Here is a 17,778-nt window from a genome sequence, read left to right as displayed (position 1 = left end):
TTTTTTCGCTTGTCTTTTTTTACCTGGGGTGGAGGGGTCTCTGTCAAGAACTCAGAAGGATAAAGGGAAAGTTATTTTTTCTTTTCCTATAGTATTAAACAAGAGAAGCCCCACGGAGGTTGACGAACCCAGTGGTTTTCTGTTCTCTTGTCAAGCTCACAGCTCCTTCTTGGGTGAACCCGAGCCCTACTATGACCATTGGAAAGTTCGGGTCTGAAACTCAGTTCTCTCTACCTGTGGGGGAACGAATGTTCACTGCAGCCATTTGTCAGGAAAGGCACATTGCTAACACCAAGTCAGGTCATTAATTTCCAAAAGAATATACACTTAACCCCAAATGGTGGCTGATTAAAGCCTTTCATCTTAGTTTGTTACCTGCTTAGGAAGGCTGCTGACTTTAGATCTTCACCTCCTTTCCAGTTCACAGTGAGGATTTGGACTGTTTTACAGGTAGATTTTTCCCAGCCTCCTGAGTTGCTCCGGATTCCAGGGTCAGTTCCGTCTAGAGGGCTCTAGCCTCCTGGTCCCAGATACCACGTTCAGTAGGGATGTTCCTCAAAAAGCAGAATTTCCAAAGTAACTGTAGAAGACAAAAGCCGTTTTGAACACAAGGCCAGAGGGAGTGAGGCCCTAAGAGGAATCTAAGTTTCAAGTGTTTATAAAGAAAATCCTGAGGACCAACCAAGGGTTGCCAGCATTTTATATGGCCAGATAGACTGCCCCCCCCGCTTTTTTTTTTTTTTTGAGAAAGCAAGCACTCGTACCAGTGGGAGAGGGGCAGAGAGAAAAGGGGGGGCAGGGAGAGAGAGAGAATGAATCCCAAGCAGGCTCTACACTGTCAGCACAGAGCCCAGTGGGGGGGGGGCACGTGAACTCAAGAATCGTGAGCTCATGACCTGAGCCAAAATAAGAGTCTCACGCTTAACTGACCGAGCCACCCAGGCACCCTCAGATATATCCATTTTGAAAAACTATATCTGAAGGAAATTATAATGCCAAAGAGGTAGGAAAGAAGCTAAGGATCAAAAATAATCTTTTTGAATGAGTTTAGCTTTTATGAAAACCTGTGGAGTCTCTCTTTTTACCATTCTGATTAAAACTCTGCATGCATACTGTGAGGCTGAAGGTCTCATGGGAGGAGGCCAGCCTAGCAGAGGTTGATGACAGTTGGCTAGTACTGGGGGATGTCAGGGCAAACCGAAGGAGATGGTAAGAATCTCCCATGTTCTGTGAGATTTCTCGTTTGGTTCATTTGGCTACAACATAGCATAACTACTGTTAGGATCATGAATGAGGAAGGTCATATGTACATGGCTGCTGTTTATCTTCTTCTGAAAGCAAGAAAGTCCCTTATTTTGAACAAAGTAGAATTTGTCTCATAAACCCATTGAGCTGCCTGTGTCGAGTTGCTCTGTGTACCAGCTGGCTTTCACAGGAGGTCAAGTAGCAAACTGCGCCCCGCCCCCCTTGTTTTCTCGTAGTGTTTCAGCTTGGATTATACCTGGCAATGTTCAGTCTGTTCTCTCTCTTCATCCTAACTTCCCTCAGAGCATCTATCCGGCTCCAAGCAGAGTCCTCGGACACAGCCCCGAGACGAGGACTACGAAGGGGCTCCGTGGAATTGTGACAGCTGCACCTTCCTGAACCACCCCGCCCTCAACCGCTGTGAGCAGTGCGAGATGCCGCGGTACACTTGAACTCCGATGGGTCCGCGTCAGTTCGAGAGTGAAACTTGGAGCCCCCACTCGAAGAAAAGAAAACCTTGGGAAGCTGTTCATCTGCCCAGCCTTTCCCTGGCAGATTCCACGGGGGGAGGAGGAAGGACCCTGGAGCTGGTTGTGCTCACTAAAGGAAAAATGGGGAGTTCTCTTTGGTGGGGTTTTTTTTTGGTGGGGTTTTTTTTTTTTTTTTTTCCTTTCTTAACTCATTGCAGAGTGAGATAGAAAGGGATACTTGAAACCCGGAAAGGATTCACTCCTGAAAGAATGTACACAGAGAGGGCAAGCGCTCTTCTGTGGAATCCCAATTGTTAAAGTTACTGCTGAGTAGCCCTTACTTTATAAACTAGAACTTTCAGTCATGGTGTGACCTGTTACAGTTTATTAGACAAACTGTGAATTCCCAGAGCAGACTCACCTGGTCACAGCTCTCTGGAAAACCCAGGTTCCCCATGCTTCTTCCCGGTGTTTCCTAGTAAAGAGAAGAACAGGAAAAAGCACCCACAATTTTTTTTGGGGGGGTGGGGGCTAAGTAATAAGGGTATTTTTAATTGCTGCTTTTTTCAGAGGTAATTTCAAACACACACGATAGTTCACAATGTGATTTGTAACTGTCAGGAATGAGGCACATCATGCCCTTTGTTCCAGAGTACAATCAGAGGTGAGAAGATCCCTGTTGCTTGTACAGTAATTCATCAAGCTAAATCAACACTGGTAACTAAGACCTAATTATGCCACGATAGATACAATTTTTATGTTACTGCATGCTTTTATTAGGCCATTGGCTTTAAAAATAACAAGTCCTTACCAAGAACAATTTTATGAATGACCTTCTCATAAAACTGCGCTTTGCCAATAGCACAGTGAATGTATGCCAAACGTAAATCCATTCCAGAATCCATTTGGAGATCTTGAGCTCAGCTGCGGTTCTGTAAGAAATGTGTGCAGTCCATAGGGCCTTTTTTTTTCCTCCTTCCAATTTTGTGATGAATTCACGATGTTTACAGCACAGTGTTTTGTGCCACAATCCTAACGTAGCTGAAAAAAAAAATCCCCATTAGCTGTTCAGTACAGATTTATTTGCACATGTTAATGAACCAGCGTGAGGGAAATTACAGTTGGCCCATGTCATCCAGTTGCATACTGTGTTTCTTGGGAGGAGGAGAAGGCTGGTGAAGAAATGAGATTAGAGAGAGGTGAGCGCAAAGGACTTGACAACTCAGAGCTGTTTAAATTTAACAGGGTGTATTCAGAGGTAATAATGAGTTTGTTCGGGTAGCTCAGGTGATACTAAAGCACTCCTTATTTGTGAAGCCAAAACTTGAGGGTATGAGTAACTGAAGAGAGAGAAAACCGTGTGGCCCCCTAGGGTGCACCACTGGAAGACTGTTCATAGGACGTTTCTTTAAGGTCTCCGTCATTGAATTTCCTTCCTAGCTTAGAATTGGATTTTGGAATCTTCCCATCATTTGGGTGAATGTGAACGGCAATACGATCAGTAGGGCTTTGAATCCTGAAGGATGTTACCTGAGGCTCAGATTTTAGCAGTAGCCACCCTCGCATGCCACGTGCCCCCCTGTACACACGCGCGTGCACGCGCACACACACCCACACCCACACTCTTGAAGCTGTCGTTGTATTGTAAGGTACCAGGGGTGTCGGGCAGACCTGGAAACGCCAGCTGTCCCTAAATGCACAGTGAAACCAAAGGCATCATAACCCATCGCCATTCTCCTTCAAAATCATCGTTTCACCGTCTACCTACCGCTTTGCCAACGTCTCGTATGTGGAAAATTCCCCAAATATCCACTCGTCTCGCCAAGTACGCGTGGCTGTGTGATTACGCCGCTAAGACATCCCTCACTCGACTGTGGCAAGACTGTGAGAAGAACAGAGAGAAAGCAGATGGGCTTAAAAGCGTCGACCTGAAAATCGCTTTCTTTAAAAGCTTCTGTGACACTGGTGTCTGTCTCCAGCAGCCGTCTCTTAGTCCTACTCTTCTGTAATATGCCAATGCCTTTGCCTTTGTATGGTTTCCTATCTCTTCGGTGACGATCTACCCCGCTTGGTATTAAATAACAATTTAGGGGGAAAATCTCTATCCTGCTTGGTGTTCTAGCTCGAGGTTTACCAGTATTCTTAGATACGCTCAAGTGGCAGCAGTTAACTGGGCGCCTGTCAGTTCAGAATGAAAGTAGCATGTCTGGAAACAGTCGGATGCTGTATTAGAACCACGTAGGTGACTTTACAACTATTGCATGAACACACATCCGGGTCAATAAGCTGTCGTCATACAGTAGATGCATGGTTCCAGTCCTTTGGTGATCTATCTAGTCGATCGTTGTTTGCCCCTGCCAGGAAAAAGGAGAAGAAACCAGTCTCTCGGATAGGTGTAGACGGTGGGGTCGGAGGCATCAGAGATGGCTTTTCAAGAAGTTCCGTATGTGTTCATTTCTGGTTGGGCCCAAGTCTCGTAGGCCAAGTTAGGCTGCGTTCAGTTTTTAAAGGAAGCAAAATTGTTTTCCACGGACACGTTTCAGCTCTTTAACTGTGTCCCCTCTATAGACTTCTTGCCTCTGACCACTTTGAAGGAGGACTCGGTCAACTTTCAAGGTGCCTTTTGGAAAGGCCGTCCTGGTCGGACTGAAGCGCGTGCCCAGTCGGCCGGCGGCAGGACGGCGGACACCGGGCCGCACCTGTCCGCCCGGGCCCGCCGCTCTTCGCGTAGGCCGGGGCGCGGCTGGTTGCTAGCGAAACGTCTTTTTTCTTAAAACGTGTCTAGTTTGATGTATCTGGTAACACATAGACCTGACTATACGTTTTACACTATTTCATGGTTTTGTAAACTGGGTTTTTAGAAAGCACACGTGCCGTTTTGTTCCAAGTACATTGTCCCTTAACGTGTGGAGTAGGTCTTAAGAGTTTCAAGTGGTAATAGAGGAGCCAGAAACTTCCTAAGCAGTGTAAAATGTTTGCATTGATAATGGCCTTGTATGGGAGAGCAAAGAGGCAGGGGGTTTTAAACAGAAGAACTGCGTCGTAGGAAAGGTAGTTTTAGACGAGGAAAAGGAGGGGGGCAAAGTGTTGCTCATTTGTTTATTTCCCTGAATGAAGTGGGAAGTGTGATAGGCAGTTTAATTTTTAAGGAGCTGGTCTCAGTTTTAGTACTTTTTAATTATTAAAAAAGTATCGTTTCCTTCAATTTTGTCATCGTCTTGTCCCCATGATCTAGGGTTCATATCCAACTTTCTGTGGCAACTCAGTTTTCTATAGTATTTTAAAAGGTAACTGTAATGTCTTTGACAGTATAAACAAAAAAGCAAGAATATAAGGCATAAAAAAATTGTCCTTGGAAAACATCAGTCATGTATCCTGGAATGTGAAGATGTCCCTTCGTAGTTAAAGGGTATATTGGTATATCAGTCGAGCAAGAACCATGACCACTGAAATGTTACTATTAAAAAAAAAAAAAATCAATAAATTGGGCACTGTCTGTTGCACCACTACTGTATCTTTTTGAAAGAATTGACAGAATTTTCTTAGTGTGAAAGTTAATTCTGATGATGTTTTCACATTCACTAGACCTGCCTTTTTTTTCTTTATTATTTGCATCCCCAAATATTTAATACAAGTAGAATTTTGCATGGCTTGGGCATTCAGAGATTAATAGGATGATGACTCGATTTTAGTTTCTAAAGCCATGAAAAGTTGCTTTGAGACTGAACAATTCTGAATTCTTATTTATAATGAGACCCAATGTCCATGGTTCCCTACTGTAAAAGAATTGATCAGTTTCTTCATTGAAACAGCAAGAACCTATTAAATCTTGTAAATACCATGTTTCTTTTAGGTTTCCGTGTATGCTGTGAATCATTATTTTGAGGTGAAATTGTACAAAGGCATTTTAAAAGGCTATGCATGCATCGTACTTCCAAACAGTACATATTCGGAAAGTCAAAGATTCCTGCAAAATAAATTAATAAACTAAAAGCAAACACTACATTCTGCTTCTTTTCTGTGTAGTTAGAAATGATTTACAGTGTACGGTATCACACTCGACTGAAATAGGCTGTTGCAAAACCTCCTCTTCCGAATCCTCCGTTAATACCTGTAGTAATGTTAGATTTGGGGTAAGTGTACGTTAATTTTAGAAATTGGGTCGAAGTATATGAAAACCAACTTTATTTTAATAAAGTGGAATATGTTAGGAACTTACATTTTGCATTCTACTTCAATATATTACTTGCAAGATCCAGATTAAACAAACTTACTTATCATTCCATAGCTACAGTGGACCCTTGAACGTTAGGGGTTTGATCTGCACAGGTCCTCTTACATGTGGGTTTGTGTCCTACGTCCAGCATCGTACTGCCCATGTGTTTTGTCTTCCTTATGCTTTTCCTGTTGTTTCCTTGAGTCTAGCTTACTTTAACAATATAGTATATAATATATATGCAAAAGATGCAGTAAATGACTTACCATCTGTAAGGTTTCCAGTCAACAATCCACTATTTAAGTTTTGGGAGCCTCCAAAGTTACACACAAGATTTACAACCGTGCAGGACATCCATGCCCCCATGTTGTGCAACGGTCAGCGATAGCTTTTCAGAGGTCAGCAGTCACAGAGGACGTGACCCTCCTCGTGCTAGAGTCTGTAGTCAACCTTCCAACGTCTACACAGAAATCAGCACGGATCAATTCTAATCTTTTCAGTAAGCGTATCTGAAAAAGTTTCTACTACGTGCTTTCAATATATGAAAACTTGTAAACCTACCCAAATACCGAAGAAGTGTAGAATCATCCTTCATTTTACTCATTGCCCAGCTTCCAAAATTATCCCTATAAAAAGCAATTTTATTTCATCTGTATTCTTATCCCTCTAACCCCAGATTATTTTGAATCATATCCCAGGCATCGTAGCAATTCGTCTGTAAATACACGTTATTTTTTTAAGTTTATTGATTTTGAGAAAGACATTGGGGGCGGGTCAGAGAGCAAGGAACGGAGAAACTCCCAAGCAGGCTGCACGCCGTGAGCGAGGAGCCTGACCCAGGGCTCGATCCCACCAACTCCGAGATCATAACCCGAGCAGAATACCAAGAGTCGGATGCTTAATCGACCTAGCCACCCAGGCACCCCTGTAAATAAGTTTTTTTTTTTTTTTTTTTAACAGAAGCACCATATACTCCTATCGTGTCTGACAAAATATTATCAAATATCTAGTGTTAAGTTTTCCAAGGAGCCTCACAATGGTTTTTTCAACAAGCATATTTAGATTAGGGCTTGTGTAGAATACTTGAAATTGTCTTTTACATCTTGAGTCTGCATACGTGTTTTGTCTGCGTATCTGAAATCGTAAGGAAACTTTCTGTCAACTATGTCATTACCTTCCCACCACATCTTCCAGTATAGTAATGCATAGAACAGCAAAGTGAACTTTAAAAGCAGCATATAAACTATTTTTTTATCCCCCTTTCTCATGATTTCCCACAGCTCAGGTTGTCCCTTTTAAATAATGGATTTAGTGGGGTGCCTCGGTGGCTCAGTTACGTGTCCGATTTCGGCTCCGGTCATGATCTCGAGGTTTGTGAGTTCGAGCCCCACATCGGGCTGTCAACACGGAGCCCGCTTCAGATCTTCTGTTCCCCCCCACCTTCTCTCTACCCCTCCCCCACTGGTTCGTTCTCTCTCCTCTTTCTCTCAAGCTTTAATAAATAATGGATTTGTTTTGAAATAGAAAATTACTTCAAATCTGTTAACAACACTGATTCCTTACGGTGCTCGTTTTTGGAATGAAGAAGCATCTGTGAGAATTACACTGTAATCCCACTCTTGGTGCAAACCTCTCCAGGTATGGGGGAGCTTGGTTTCCCACACAGAAGGGACACAGGGCACCTGGTGTCTGTCTCCCCTCTGCATTCCTCCAAGGACTTCTACTTAACCTTGGCCTTTTGGCCATTTCCTAGGACACTGCCCCGGTCACGTTTTGTGATAGGGGTTTCGTAGGGTCTAATAAAGGTATATAATGCGTGGATGATATTCTGATTCACCAGTTCCAGGGCCTCCCATCAGGCAGACCACCTCCCCTTTTTCTGCCACTTAAAGGGTGACGGCTCGCCTTTGGCAACCTTTTCCTGACCTTCTGCTGGTTCAGAAATACAGAATGTTGGGGGGAAATCGGGTCATTTTTCCACAGCCTCCCTTCCTCCAGTTTTGCATTGTGGTTTGCCAACCAAGTGCTCATTATTCTCTATTACTGTGCTTGGTGTTCACTGACCTGTGTGTGCATTCACCCTCCTGGGGACACAGGTTGTTTTAGGTAGCACGGGGCCACTGGTCAAGAACCACGAACACAGCCTTTTTAAAAGCCCATCCTCCAATTTTGATTTCTTTTAAATCGCTAAGAATGGCCTGCCACCTTGCGTTTATTTATTCGAAAAAAGATCTTTATTTGAACGGCGTTTAGGGTTGGGAGGGGAAAATTGGGTGAAGCGTACCGAAATCGCTTCCATTCCCTGTACACTTTGGCAAGGAATCAAATGGTCACACGGGGCAGGGGAACGACCTTAAGATGACAATTTGAGTGGTTCTTCCCAACTAATCAAGTAGGTAATGAAAATGTCTTTAATGGCTGAAGAACGGGGAAGGGTTGTCGGGGTCAGAAATGACAGGCACAGATGGGGACACGCTGAAGGTGGTAAGCCATGAGTATGAGCCAGCCCACAATTCCGGTCACGGATGAAAGCCATCGAGGAAAAGTGGCAAAGCAGGGCCAGGGGATTCCCCAGTAGAGCCTGTGCAGACCCCCAAACTCTGGGCAGCACACAAATGGGAGAATGCTTGTGCTGGACAGGAAGCAAGGAGACAGCAGCTTTTGTCTTTCCCTCACTTGCAGCATGGCTCATTCGAGAAGCCAAGGCCCCTGGGTGGCTCAGTCGGCTAAGCGTCCGGCTCTTGGCATTGGCTCAGGTGAGGATCTCGTGCTCGTGAGGTCAAGCCCCTTGTCAGGCTCTGTGCTGACAGCGTAGAGACTGCTTGGGATTCTCTCTCCCTCTCTCTGCCTTTCCCGGGCTCACATGCTTGCTCTCAAAATAAACATTTAAAAAAAAAAAAAAAGGAGCAAGGCCCATAAAGGCGTGGTTTGGTCCCTGAGATAAGGGGCAGGACGCATTGAGTGACTTCAAGGTCCCACGACGAACGTGGGGGGAAACCTGGTGTGGCCTCGCTAAGGATTCCAGCGAACAATTTTCAACCCCCCAGTAAACACCTAAACGCGGTACCCGTGCTGCCTGCCTACTGAGTGGCTAGAAACAAGTGCCTAGGAGAACAGGAAACTTCCTGATCTTTCCTATACTCTGTAACCAAGCACCTTCTCATCAAGGACAATCCCCAGGAACAAAGGAGAAAGCTCTGAGCTTCGTTTTTCATCAAGAATTACGAGGTTAGAACAGTGTGACCCACATAATCTTTTCTAAAACTCCTTAAAAATGAGTAACCGTATGGAAAGATACAGCCCTCTGAAAGAAGGAGTTCATCCTCCAGAATCGCAGCCAAAGAGGAAACGTGAACTTCCCATGTCAATCCCGAACACAATCGACAGCAGTGAAGAGCTGACCCACAACAAATGTGAAATCCAGACCTCGGAGAAGAAGTCGTTAAAAACGCAAGACGGAATGAACAGCAGACCAAGAAGCAATACATAAAAACGGGGGCGTGGGGCAGTTAAACAAACACTTACCTCCAGAGATGAACGCACGTGATATCAGAATCGTCCCACATTTCGGTACAACTTGAACGGGACGAAGTTTGACGTGCAAAACAGACAAAATGACGTATGGGAGTCGGCTCAGTTCCATCTCCATACGATAAAATTATCAAGCTCACGTGAACCAAATGGTCTTTCCAATGTTTGCCGATTCTTTTCAATCGAGAGAACCCCGATCTTTCAAACACTCAGGCCCCATGGTTCTGACTGCAAGACACGGTATCTGAAAACCAATCAAGCCACCAGAAAGAAAACGAAAAATTCTTCTACCCAGCTCCTGATGAAGAGCTGGAATTAAACCAGATTTAGAGGAGGCAAATCCTCAACAAGGGGCGTTAGGCCAGATGGTGTCTCCGACTGACAAGGCGGCCTTCAGGTCCCAGAAAACGGGGCAGAATGAAAGATGACACCGTCTCTGTTTCAGAGAATGCACCTGTTGAAGGTCTACACGCAAATCAACTGTCCACACCCGTAACAGAACCAGTCGCACCAAGACACCATCATTCCGAACTCAGTGAAAGACATTTGCGGCACAAGGCATCTTGGTGGCGACTCTTAACAGCGAAGGAGACATGCGGCAAGTCGCAGCTCGACTGCGCTCTGAAAGAACGCGCTGTATCTAATGTGACCAGTGTCGGGAATCCTGAGGAAAAGCCGGATCAGGGTCCAGGTTTCCTGGCTACCCAAAAGTCGAGCATTCCTACAAAAACCTTTGCAAGCCGAGATGGCAGAGAGCAAAGAAGCGGTTACCCTTCATTTCTAGGCAACAGTTTTTGAGCCCTCCCAGACCACCCCGCCCCCCCCCCCCCCCCCGGTCTCCCAAATAACATCTTTTAAGGTTCTTCTGATACCTTTCGGACACATCTTGCTAACAGACGCACAAAATAAATCGGGATCGAGCACAGGTGCTCCCACTTTAAAGCTATGGTTGGCTCGACGCTGAGCTGCTGAGAGTGGTTCCCAGGAAGGGGGCTTGGTGGGGTCCCTCTCACCACCTGGGTTGCATGCCGAACACTTGGTGCTGCCTTTTTTTTTTTTTTGGATCAGAGTTCAAGTCCTCTTCCCAATTCTTTTGGTCAGCAAAAACCTGTATGAATTTTTTAAAACCCAAAGTGGGATATTGCACAAAAGCCAGCGATCCCCATATTCCAAGGCCAGGCTGATGCGTAACATATGGCAAAGTGTTTATACAAGCCAAGAGCTTGAGAAGGTATGTGAATAAATACAAAGGAGTCACTTTCTATGGCTGCCACGTGTGTGGAAAGATAGTCACCCATGTAACCAGCTAAAAAGCCATGTCATGAGCCAGCCATACACTTGAGAAACCATACGAAAGTCAATTATGTGATCAAGTCTTTGCTAAAAAACCTGGTTTTTCGGGGCACCTGGGTGGCTCCGTCGGTTAAGCGATCGACTTCGGCTCAGGTCATGATCTCAGGGACCATGGGTTCGAGCCCCGCGTCGGGCTCTGTGCTGCCAGCTCAGAGCCTGGAGCCTGTTTCGGATTCTGTGCCTCCCTCTCTCTCTGACCTTCCCCCCCGTTCATGCTGTCTAAAAAATAAAGATACGTTAAAAAAAATTAAAAAAAAAAAAAAAAAGCTGGTTGTTCATCCAGAATCGCAAGCATTGGGGTGAAAAAAAAAACCCCATAAATGTGATGTATGTTATCTACAACTTACAACTTCTGCTAATCTCAGAATTCATGCAGGGACACATGGCAGTAAGAAGCCATAGGTCTATGACAAAGGTATGCCCACACCAGCACACTGGCCTATCAGGTCATAGGAATACTAGACAGAAGCCCTTCGTGTGTCATACCCACAGACAGGCATGCATTGTCTCTAGTTTTCCTCTCACACACATGTAGGAAAAAACCATAAATAGGTGATTATCTGTGGAAGAACTCCAGTTCAACCAAAACCACTGATCTCATCGCCAAGAAAGGCTCGGGGCCCCGTGGGTTAAGCGTCCGACTCTTGGTTTCAGCCGAGGGCGTCGCCACAGCCTGATACCCTGCATTGGGCTGTGCTGGGTGTGGAGCCTGCTCGAGATTCTCTCTCTCCTTGCCCCCCGCACCCCCGCCTGTGCTCGCTTGCAGCGCGTCCTCTTCCTCTCTCTAAAAAGGAAAGGGGCGCCTGGGTGGCTCAGTCGGTTAAGCGTCTGACTTCAGCTCAGGTCACGATCTCGCAGTCTGTGGGTTCGAGCCCCGCGTCGGGCTCTGGGCTGATGGTTCAGAGGCTGGAGCCTGCTTCCGATTCTGTGTCTCCCTCTCTCTCTGCCCCTCCCCCGTTCATGCTCTGTCTCTCTCTGTCTCAAAAATAAATAAACGTTAAAAAAATTAAAAAAAAAATAATAAAAAAAAAAATAAAAAGGAGAAAAAAACAGAGAAATAAAGAAAAAGAAGAAAAAGGAAAAAGGAAGAAGAAAGGCTAGACTGCAGGGGAAGAAGGCAGAGTAGGAGGATCCTCAGCTCATTGCCTCCTACGGACACAGCGAGACAGACACATCCATGTATGCGCCTAACTCTGCAAATGGCCTGGAGACTGGTGGATCTTCCAGTTAATCGTAGAGAAGAGGCCACATCAAAAAACACAGGAAGGCAGAGACGCAGCTGGGAACCCAATCCACGGTAAGACCACCCACCAACAGGAGAGACACCACAAGCCCACACAACCAAGAGCAGACCCCACACCTGGGGTGCCCCCGCCACTGGGGACCCACACTGGGAAGATGACTCCCTTTAACGTCTGGCTTTGAAAAACAGTTGGTTTGTTTTTTTTTTTTGTTTTTTTGTTTTTTTTTTTTAACGTTAATTTATTTTTCAAAGAGAGAGAAAGAGCACGAGCAGGGGAGGAACAGAGACAGAGAGGGGGACACAGAATCCGAAGCGGGCTCCGGGCTCCGAGCTGTCGGCACAGAGCCCGACGCGGGGGCTCGAACCCACAAAAGCGAGATCGTGGCCTGAGCCAGAGTCGGACGCTCAACTGACTGAGCCACCCAGGCACCTCCCTCCCCTTTTTTAAATTATTTGTTCTTGAGAGAGAGAGAGAGGGAGGACAACCAGTTTGGTTTAATTTTGAGAGCTTTAAAAATCAGAGGGCTTACCTCCAGCAGAACAGGAGGGCTCTAAGAAACGGAGTCCCTGCCCTTCAAGAGTCAAATAACTGCCCCCGAGACACAGCACAGAAGCGGCAGTTTGAAAAGCGTGTGGGGCTTATGTGAAGGAGAGGTGTTGACTAATCCTAGAACATGCTGGAGGGGCAGGGATCTCCGGGAAGTATCTCCAGGAAGACAAGTGCTAGTGGGCGCCATTTTCCTTCTCCTCCCCCAGCCTAGATAGCTGGAAGCCCATGGTCCCCCACGGACTCATCCCATCCGACCCACGTGCCAGAGTAAGTGTCCCCTCCAAAGCAGCTCCTGCCCTGCCACAACCTCAGGCAGCCCTAGCAGGGACCAGTGCCACTCCCAAGTGACTCCTGCCCTCGGGAGAGGTGGTACAACCCCACACGCCAGAAGTTTCCGCAGCCTTGCTTCTTAGCTGGCTGCCCAGGGAGCAAACCCTGATGGTTGGTGCATCTGTAACTGTGGCCTAGAGGCTAATTACAGACACCGAGGCGGACTGCCAGCCTTGTCCACCGAAGAGCTCACGGGGGCCTCAGACCTGTCGACAACGCGGGGACCAAAGCCAGGGCAGTGCACCCATAGCCGTCGAAGGAGCTCACTGCAGCTGGCTCAGCCGAAGACGATCGGGGCCCAGCTACAACCGTATTGTCTGTGTAGCCCACAGAACGGATACCCCACGGAGCACCTGATTCTGCCGACTGGGGGGTGGGGGATGGTAGGCCACAAGAAACAACAAGGCCACTGCTTTCAAGAGACCAACACAGAAAGAAAGACCAAACAGAGACGGAGGAGTATTTCCAAAACAAAAGAACAAGACAAAACCAGAGTAGAAGAGCGAAATGAAACGGAGAACACCGATGTGCCTGGTCCAATTCAGAGTAACGGTCAATGGTCATCAAGATACTCACTGGACTGGAGAAAAGGTTGGGAGATCCCAGTGACAACTTCAGCCACGAGACGGAAATGTAAAGAAGAGCCAGTCAGAGATGAAGAATTCAACAAATGCAATTAAAAACAATACACGAGAAGGACTTGACAGCAAATCAGAGGATACAGAAACAACCGGGCGGCCATCTGGAAGACGGGAGAATGGAAAGCAACCGAGCTCAAGAGCAAAGGCCAGGCCAAGAATGCAAAACGGGAACGCGGCGAGTGAAGTCGGCAACGTCATCCAGCACAGCCACGTCTGCGTGACAGAGGTCCCAAAAAGAGGAGCGAGAAGAAAACTTGCTTCAAGAAGTAATACCTGAAAACTTTCCAAATTACCGCGGAAGGAAAAAGACCACCAGATCCAAGGGGGAGAGAGAGCCCTGGATGAAATCAATCCCAGGAGGTCCACACCAAGACACGTAACAATGAAAATGGCAAAAAGCCATGATCGAGAAAAAACTTGACAAGTGGTAAGAGAAAAGGGCAATTCCATCACATACAAGGGAAGGCCCCTAAGGCCGTCAACTGCTTTTTTTCAGCACTTTGCCAGCCAGAAAGGAGCGGCAAGATATATCCTCTGTGCTGACAGGAAAATACCTACAACCAAGAACACTTTTCTGGGCAAGGTTAGCACTCAAACTAAAAGCAGAGAGAAAAAGTTTCCCCAGCAAAAAGATGAAGAGTTCATCATCACTAAAGGAGCCTTGTAAGAAATATTAAAGGAGATTCTTTAAGGGAAAAACCCCAAGTAGAAAATTATGCAAGGAAAAAAATTGCACACGTAAAAGCAAACATAAAGGTAGGCGATTAATGACTTATAAAGCCGATAGGGAGCATAAAACACAACAGTAGCAAAATCAAGAAGCCCTACAAAATGTAGTCAAGGAATACACACAAGAAAAGATGTAAAACGTGACATCAGACTGGTAAAATGCAGAGGGGGGAGTAAAAACGCAGTGCTTTTCGGGGCAACCGGGTGGCTCAGTCGGTTAAGCATCTGACTTCGGCTCAGGTCGTGATGTCGTTGTTAGGGGTTTGAGCCCCACGTCGGGCTCTGTGCTGACAGCTCAGAGCCTGGAGCCCGCTTCAGATTCTCTGTCTCCCTCTTTCTGTGTCCCTCCCCTGCTCCGCGCTCTCTCTCTCTCTCACAAACATTAAAAACATTAAACGTAAAGGAACTGAATGCTCCAATCAAAACACTGAATGGTTAAAAAAACCAGACCCACGTATAGGTTGGCTACAAGAGATTCACTACATACCTAAGGACACATACAGACTCAAAGTGCAAGGTTGGAAAAACATAGCATACAAATGGGAGTGGAAAGAAAAAAAAAAAAAGGGAGGGGTAGCAATACTTAACATCAGGTAAAGAAGGAGGACATTATGTAACAACAGAAATATCAATCCATGTACAGAACAGAGGAGCACCTAAATACATAAAGCAACTTTTAACAGATCTAAAAGGACAGAGGAAGAAAGTGACAGTAATAAAGTAATAATAGGGGACTTTCGCACCCCACTTACATCAATGGATAGATCATCCCAATATAACATCAAGGCAACGGTGGCTTTGAACGGCAGATTAAACCAGATGGAGCTAACAGATCTATAGAAATATTCCATCCTAAAGCAATAGAATGCACATTCTTTTCAAGTGCACGTAGAACATTCTCCAGGAGAGATCACATGTTAGGACACAAAACAAGTCTCAATATATTTAAGACTGCCATCACACCAAGCATCTTCGGCAACCGCAACAGTATGGAACTAGAAATCAATTACAGGGGAAAAAATCCGGAGAAAACACAAATGCATGCAGACCAAACATGCTACTCAACAACAATCAGGTCAACAATGCGATCAAAGAGGAATTAACAAAATACATGGAGACAAATGAAAACGAAAACCTAAGTGTCCAAAATATTTGGGATGTAGCACATGCTGTTTTAAGAGGAAACTTTACGGCGACACAGGTCTACTTTAAGAAACCAGAAAAACCTCCAACAAGCTAACCTTACACCTGAGGGACCTGGAAAAAGAAGAATAACGCCCAGAGCTAGTATAACGAAGGAAATAATGACGATCGAGTGGAATAAATACAGACTAAAAAAAAAAACAATACAGAAGAGCAATGAAACCAAGAGCTAGTTCTTTTGATAAATGAATGATTGATAAACCTTTAGCCAGGCTCATCAAGAAAGAAAGAGAGATGGGGCGCCTGGGTGGCTCAGTCGGTTGGGCGGCCGACTTCGGCTCAGGTCATGATCTCGCGGGTCCGTGAGTTCGAGCCCCGCGTCGGGCTCTGTGCTGATGGCTCGGAGCCTGGAGCTTGTTTCAGATTCTGTGTTTCCCTCTCTCTGACCCTCCCCCGTTCATGCTCGGTCTCTCTCTGTCTCAAAAATAAATAAACGTTAAAAAAAAAAAAATTTAAAAAAAAAAGAAAGAAAGAGAGAGGACTGAAATAAACGAAATGAAGGTGGAGAGGGGCGCCTGGGTGGCTCAGTTGTTTGGGTGTCTGACTCCTGATTCTGGCTCAGGTCATGATCTCATGGTTTATGAGGTCGAGCCCCAAGTCAGGCTCTGTACTGACAATGCAAAGCCTGCTTGGGATTCTCCCTGCATCTCTCTGCCATTCCTCTGCTCACACACTCTCTCTCTCTCTCAAAAAGAAAATAGGCAGGGGCGCCTGGGTGGCGCAGTCGGTTAAGCGTCCGACTTCAGCCAGGTCACGATCTCGCGGTCCGTGAGTTCGAGCCCCGCGTCAGGCTCTGGGCTGACGGCTCGGAGCCTGGAGCCTGTTTCCGATTCTGGGTCTCCCTCTCTCTCTGCCCCTCCCCCGTTCATGCTCTGTCTCTCTCTGTCCCAAAAATAAAAATAAAAAACGTTGAAAAAAAAAAAAAAAAAAAAGAAAAGAAACATTAAAAAATAAAAAAAGATAGGCTTTGAAAAAAACGAAATAAACGTGGAGAAATAAGTAACAATGGCTACCAAGAAATACAAAGAATTGTAAGAGGATGTTATGAAAAATTATATGCAAACAGATTGGACAACCTAGAAGAAGTGGATAAATTCCTAGGAATGTACAATCCTTCAAAAGTGAATCAGGGAGCAAGAGAAAATTTCAACAGACCAATTGCTAGTAATGAAATTGAACGGGAATAAAAAAACTCCCAACAAACAGAAGTTTAGGATCACATGGTTTCAAAGGTAAATTCTAGCCAACATGTAAAAAAGAATACCTATTCTCCTCAAACTCCTCCAAAAAATTAAAAAGGAAGGAAAATAGCCAAATTCGTTGTGTAAGGTCAGCATTACTCTAATACCAAAACCAAAGACATTACAAGGAGGAAAACTACAGACCGATATGTCTGATAAACACAGATGCAAGAATCTTCCTTGAAATAGTAGCAAACTGAATTCAGCAATACATTAAATCATCATTCACCAAGATCAAGCAGGATTCATTCCAGAGATACTAAGGTGGTTCAAAATTGATTAATCAACGAATGTGACGCATCGCACTAGCAAGAGGAAAGATGAAAACCATCTACCATCTAATCGTCTCAATAGATGCAGAAAAACCACTTGACAAAATCCAACGTGTATTTATGACACAAACTCTGAGCAAAATGAGTTTAGAGGGACCGCGCCTTAACGTAATCAAGTCCATACTGGAACTGTTGTTATTTTTAATGGGCATTTAAGAGTTTCATTCTAATCAGTATCAAGAAGCGTACGGAAAAATGAAGAGGTGATGTGGGATGGGACTGTCCTCGTTTAGGAACCTGTGAGACACCATTACGGGACCTACCCAGGTTACCATCAAGCAAATGGTACCTTTCCTACCTTACCAAATCTTGTCCATTTTATTTTTAATGCGATAGGGTAGTTCTCTAGGGCCCAGAAAGTTACAATTTCTGACGATCTATCCCAGAACATTTTCATCTCAGAAGTGAGTCAATATGCTAGTTTCCAAGAGCAAATACGAATTACCCTTAGGATTAACGTTTAGGTACAAAGAACCGAAGCTTACCCGCTGAACAGCTATGATGAACCAAGCATCGCATTCATGCCTCCGTTTGTGTTTACTCTCTAAAATAACCATAGTCCTCGACTTATAAGCACACAAACTGTATACATCGATTTTATGCCACACAATTTCTTCCAACGGTGTTTTGTCTTTGTTAGAGGATCTTCTCCAAACTGCTTTGTTTCATTCAAGCTCAGTCACCTCATCTGTGA

General features: G+C 45.3%; 1 protein-coding gene across 7 annotated transcripts in view; it reads left to right on the top strand.

The window, feature by feature from the left end:
• TAB3 (TGF-beta activated kinase 1 (MAP3K7) binding protein 3) overlaps positions 1-5,718 on the top strand; it is a 91,955-nt gene extending 86,237 nt beyond the window's left edge. For all 7 annotated transcript variants that reach the window (XM_058714179.1, XM_058714180.1, XM_058714174.1 and 4 more), the window contains one exon: positions 1,549-5,718. In XM_058714179.1, coding sequence (XP_058570162.1) covers positions 1,549-1,697 — 149 coding nt within the window. In that variant the 3' untranslated portion in view covers positions 1,698-5,718. The remainder of the gene's footprint in view (positions 1-1,548) is intronic.
• The last annotated feature ends 12,060 nt before the right edge of the window (positions 5,719-17,778 follow it).

Source organism: Neofelis nebulosa, chromosome X (genome assembly GCF_028018385.1).
Source record: "Neofelis nebulosa isolate mNeoNeb1 chromosome X, mNeoNeb1.pri, whole genome shotgun sequence".
Lineage (NCBI taxonomy): Eukaryota > Metazoa > Chordata > Mammalia > Carnivora > Felidae > Neofelis > Neofelis nebulosa.
The sequence above is the reverse complement of the archived record's forward strand: the minus strand, read 5'-3'. Positions and strand labels throughout refer to the sequence as shown.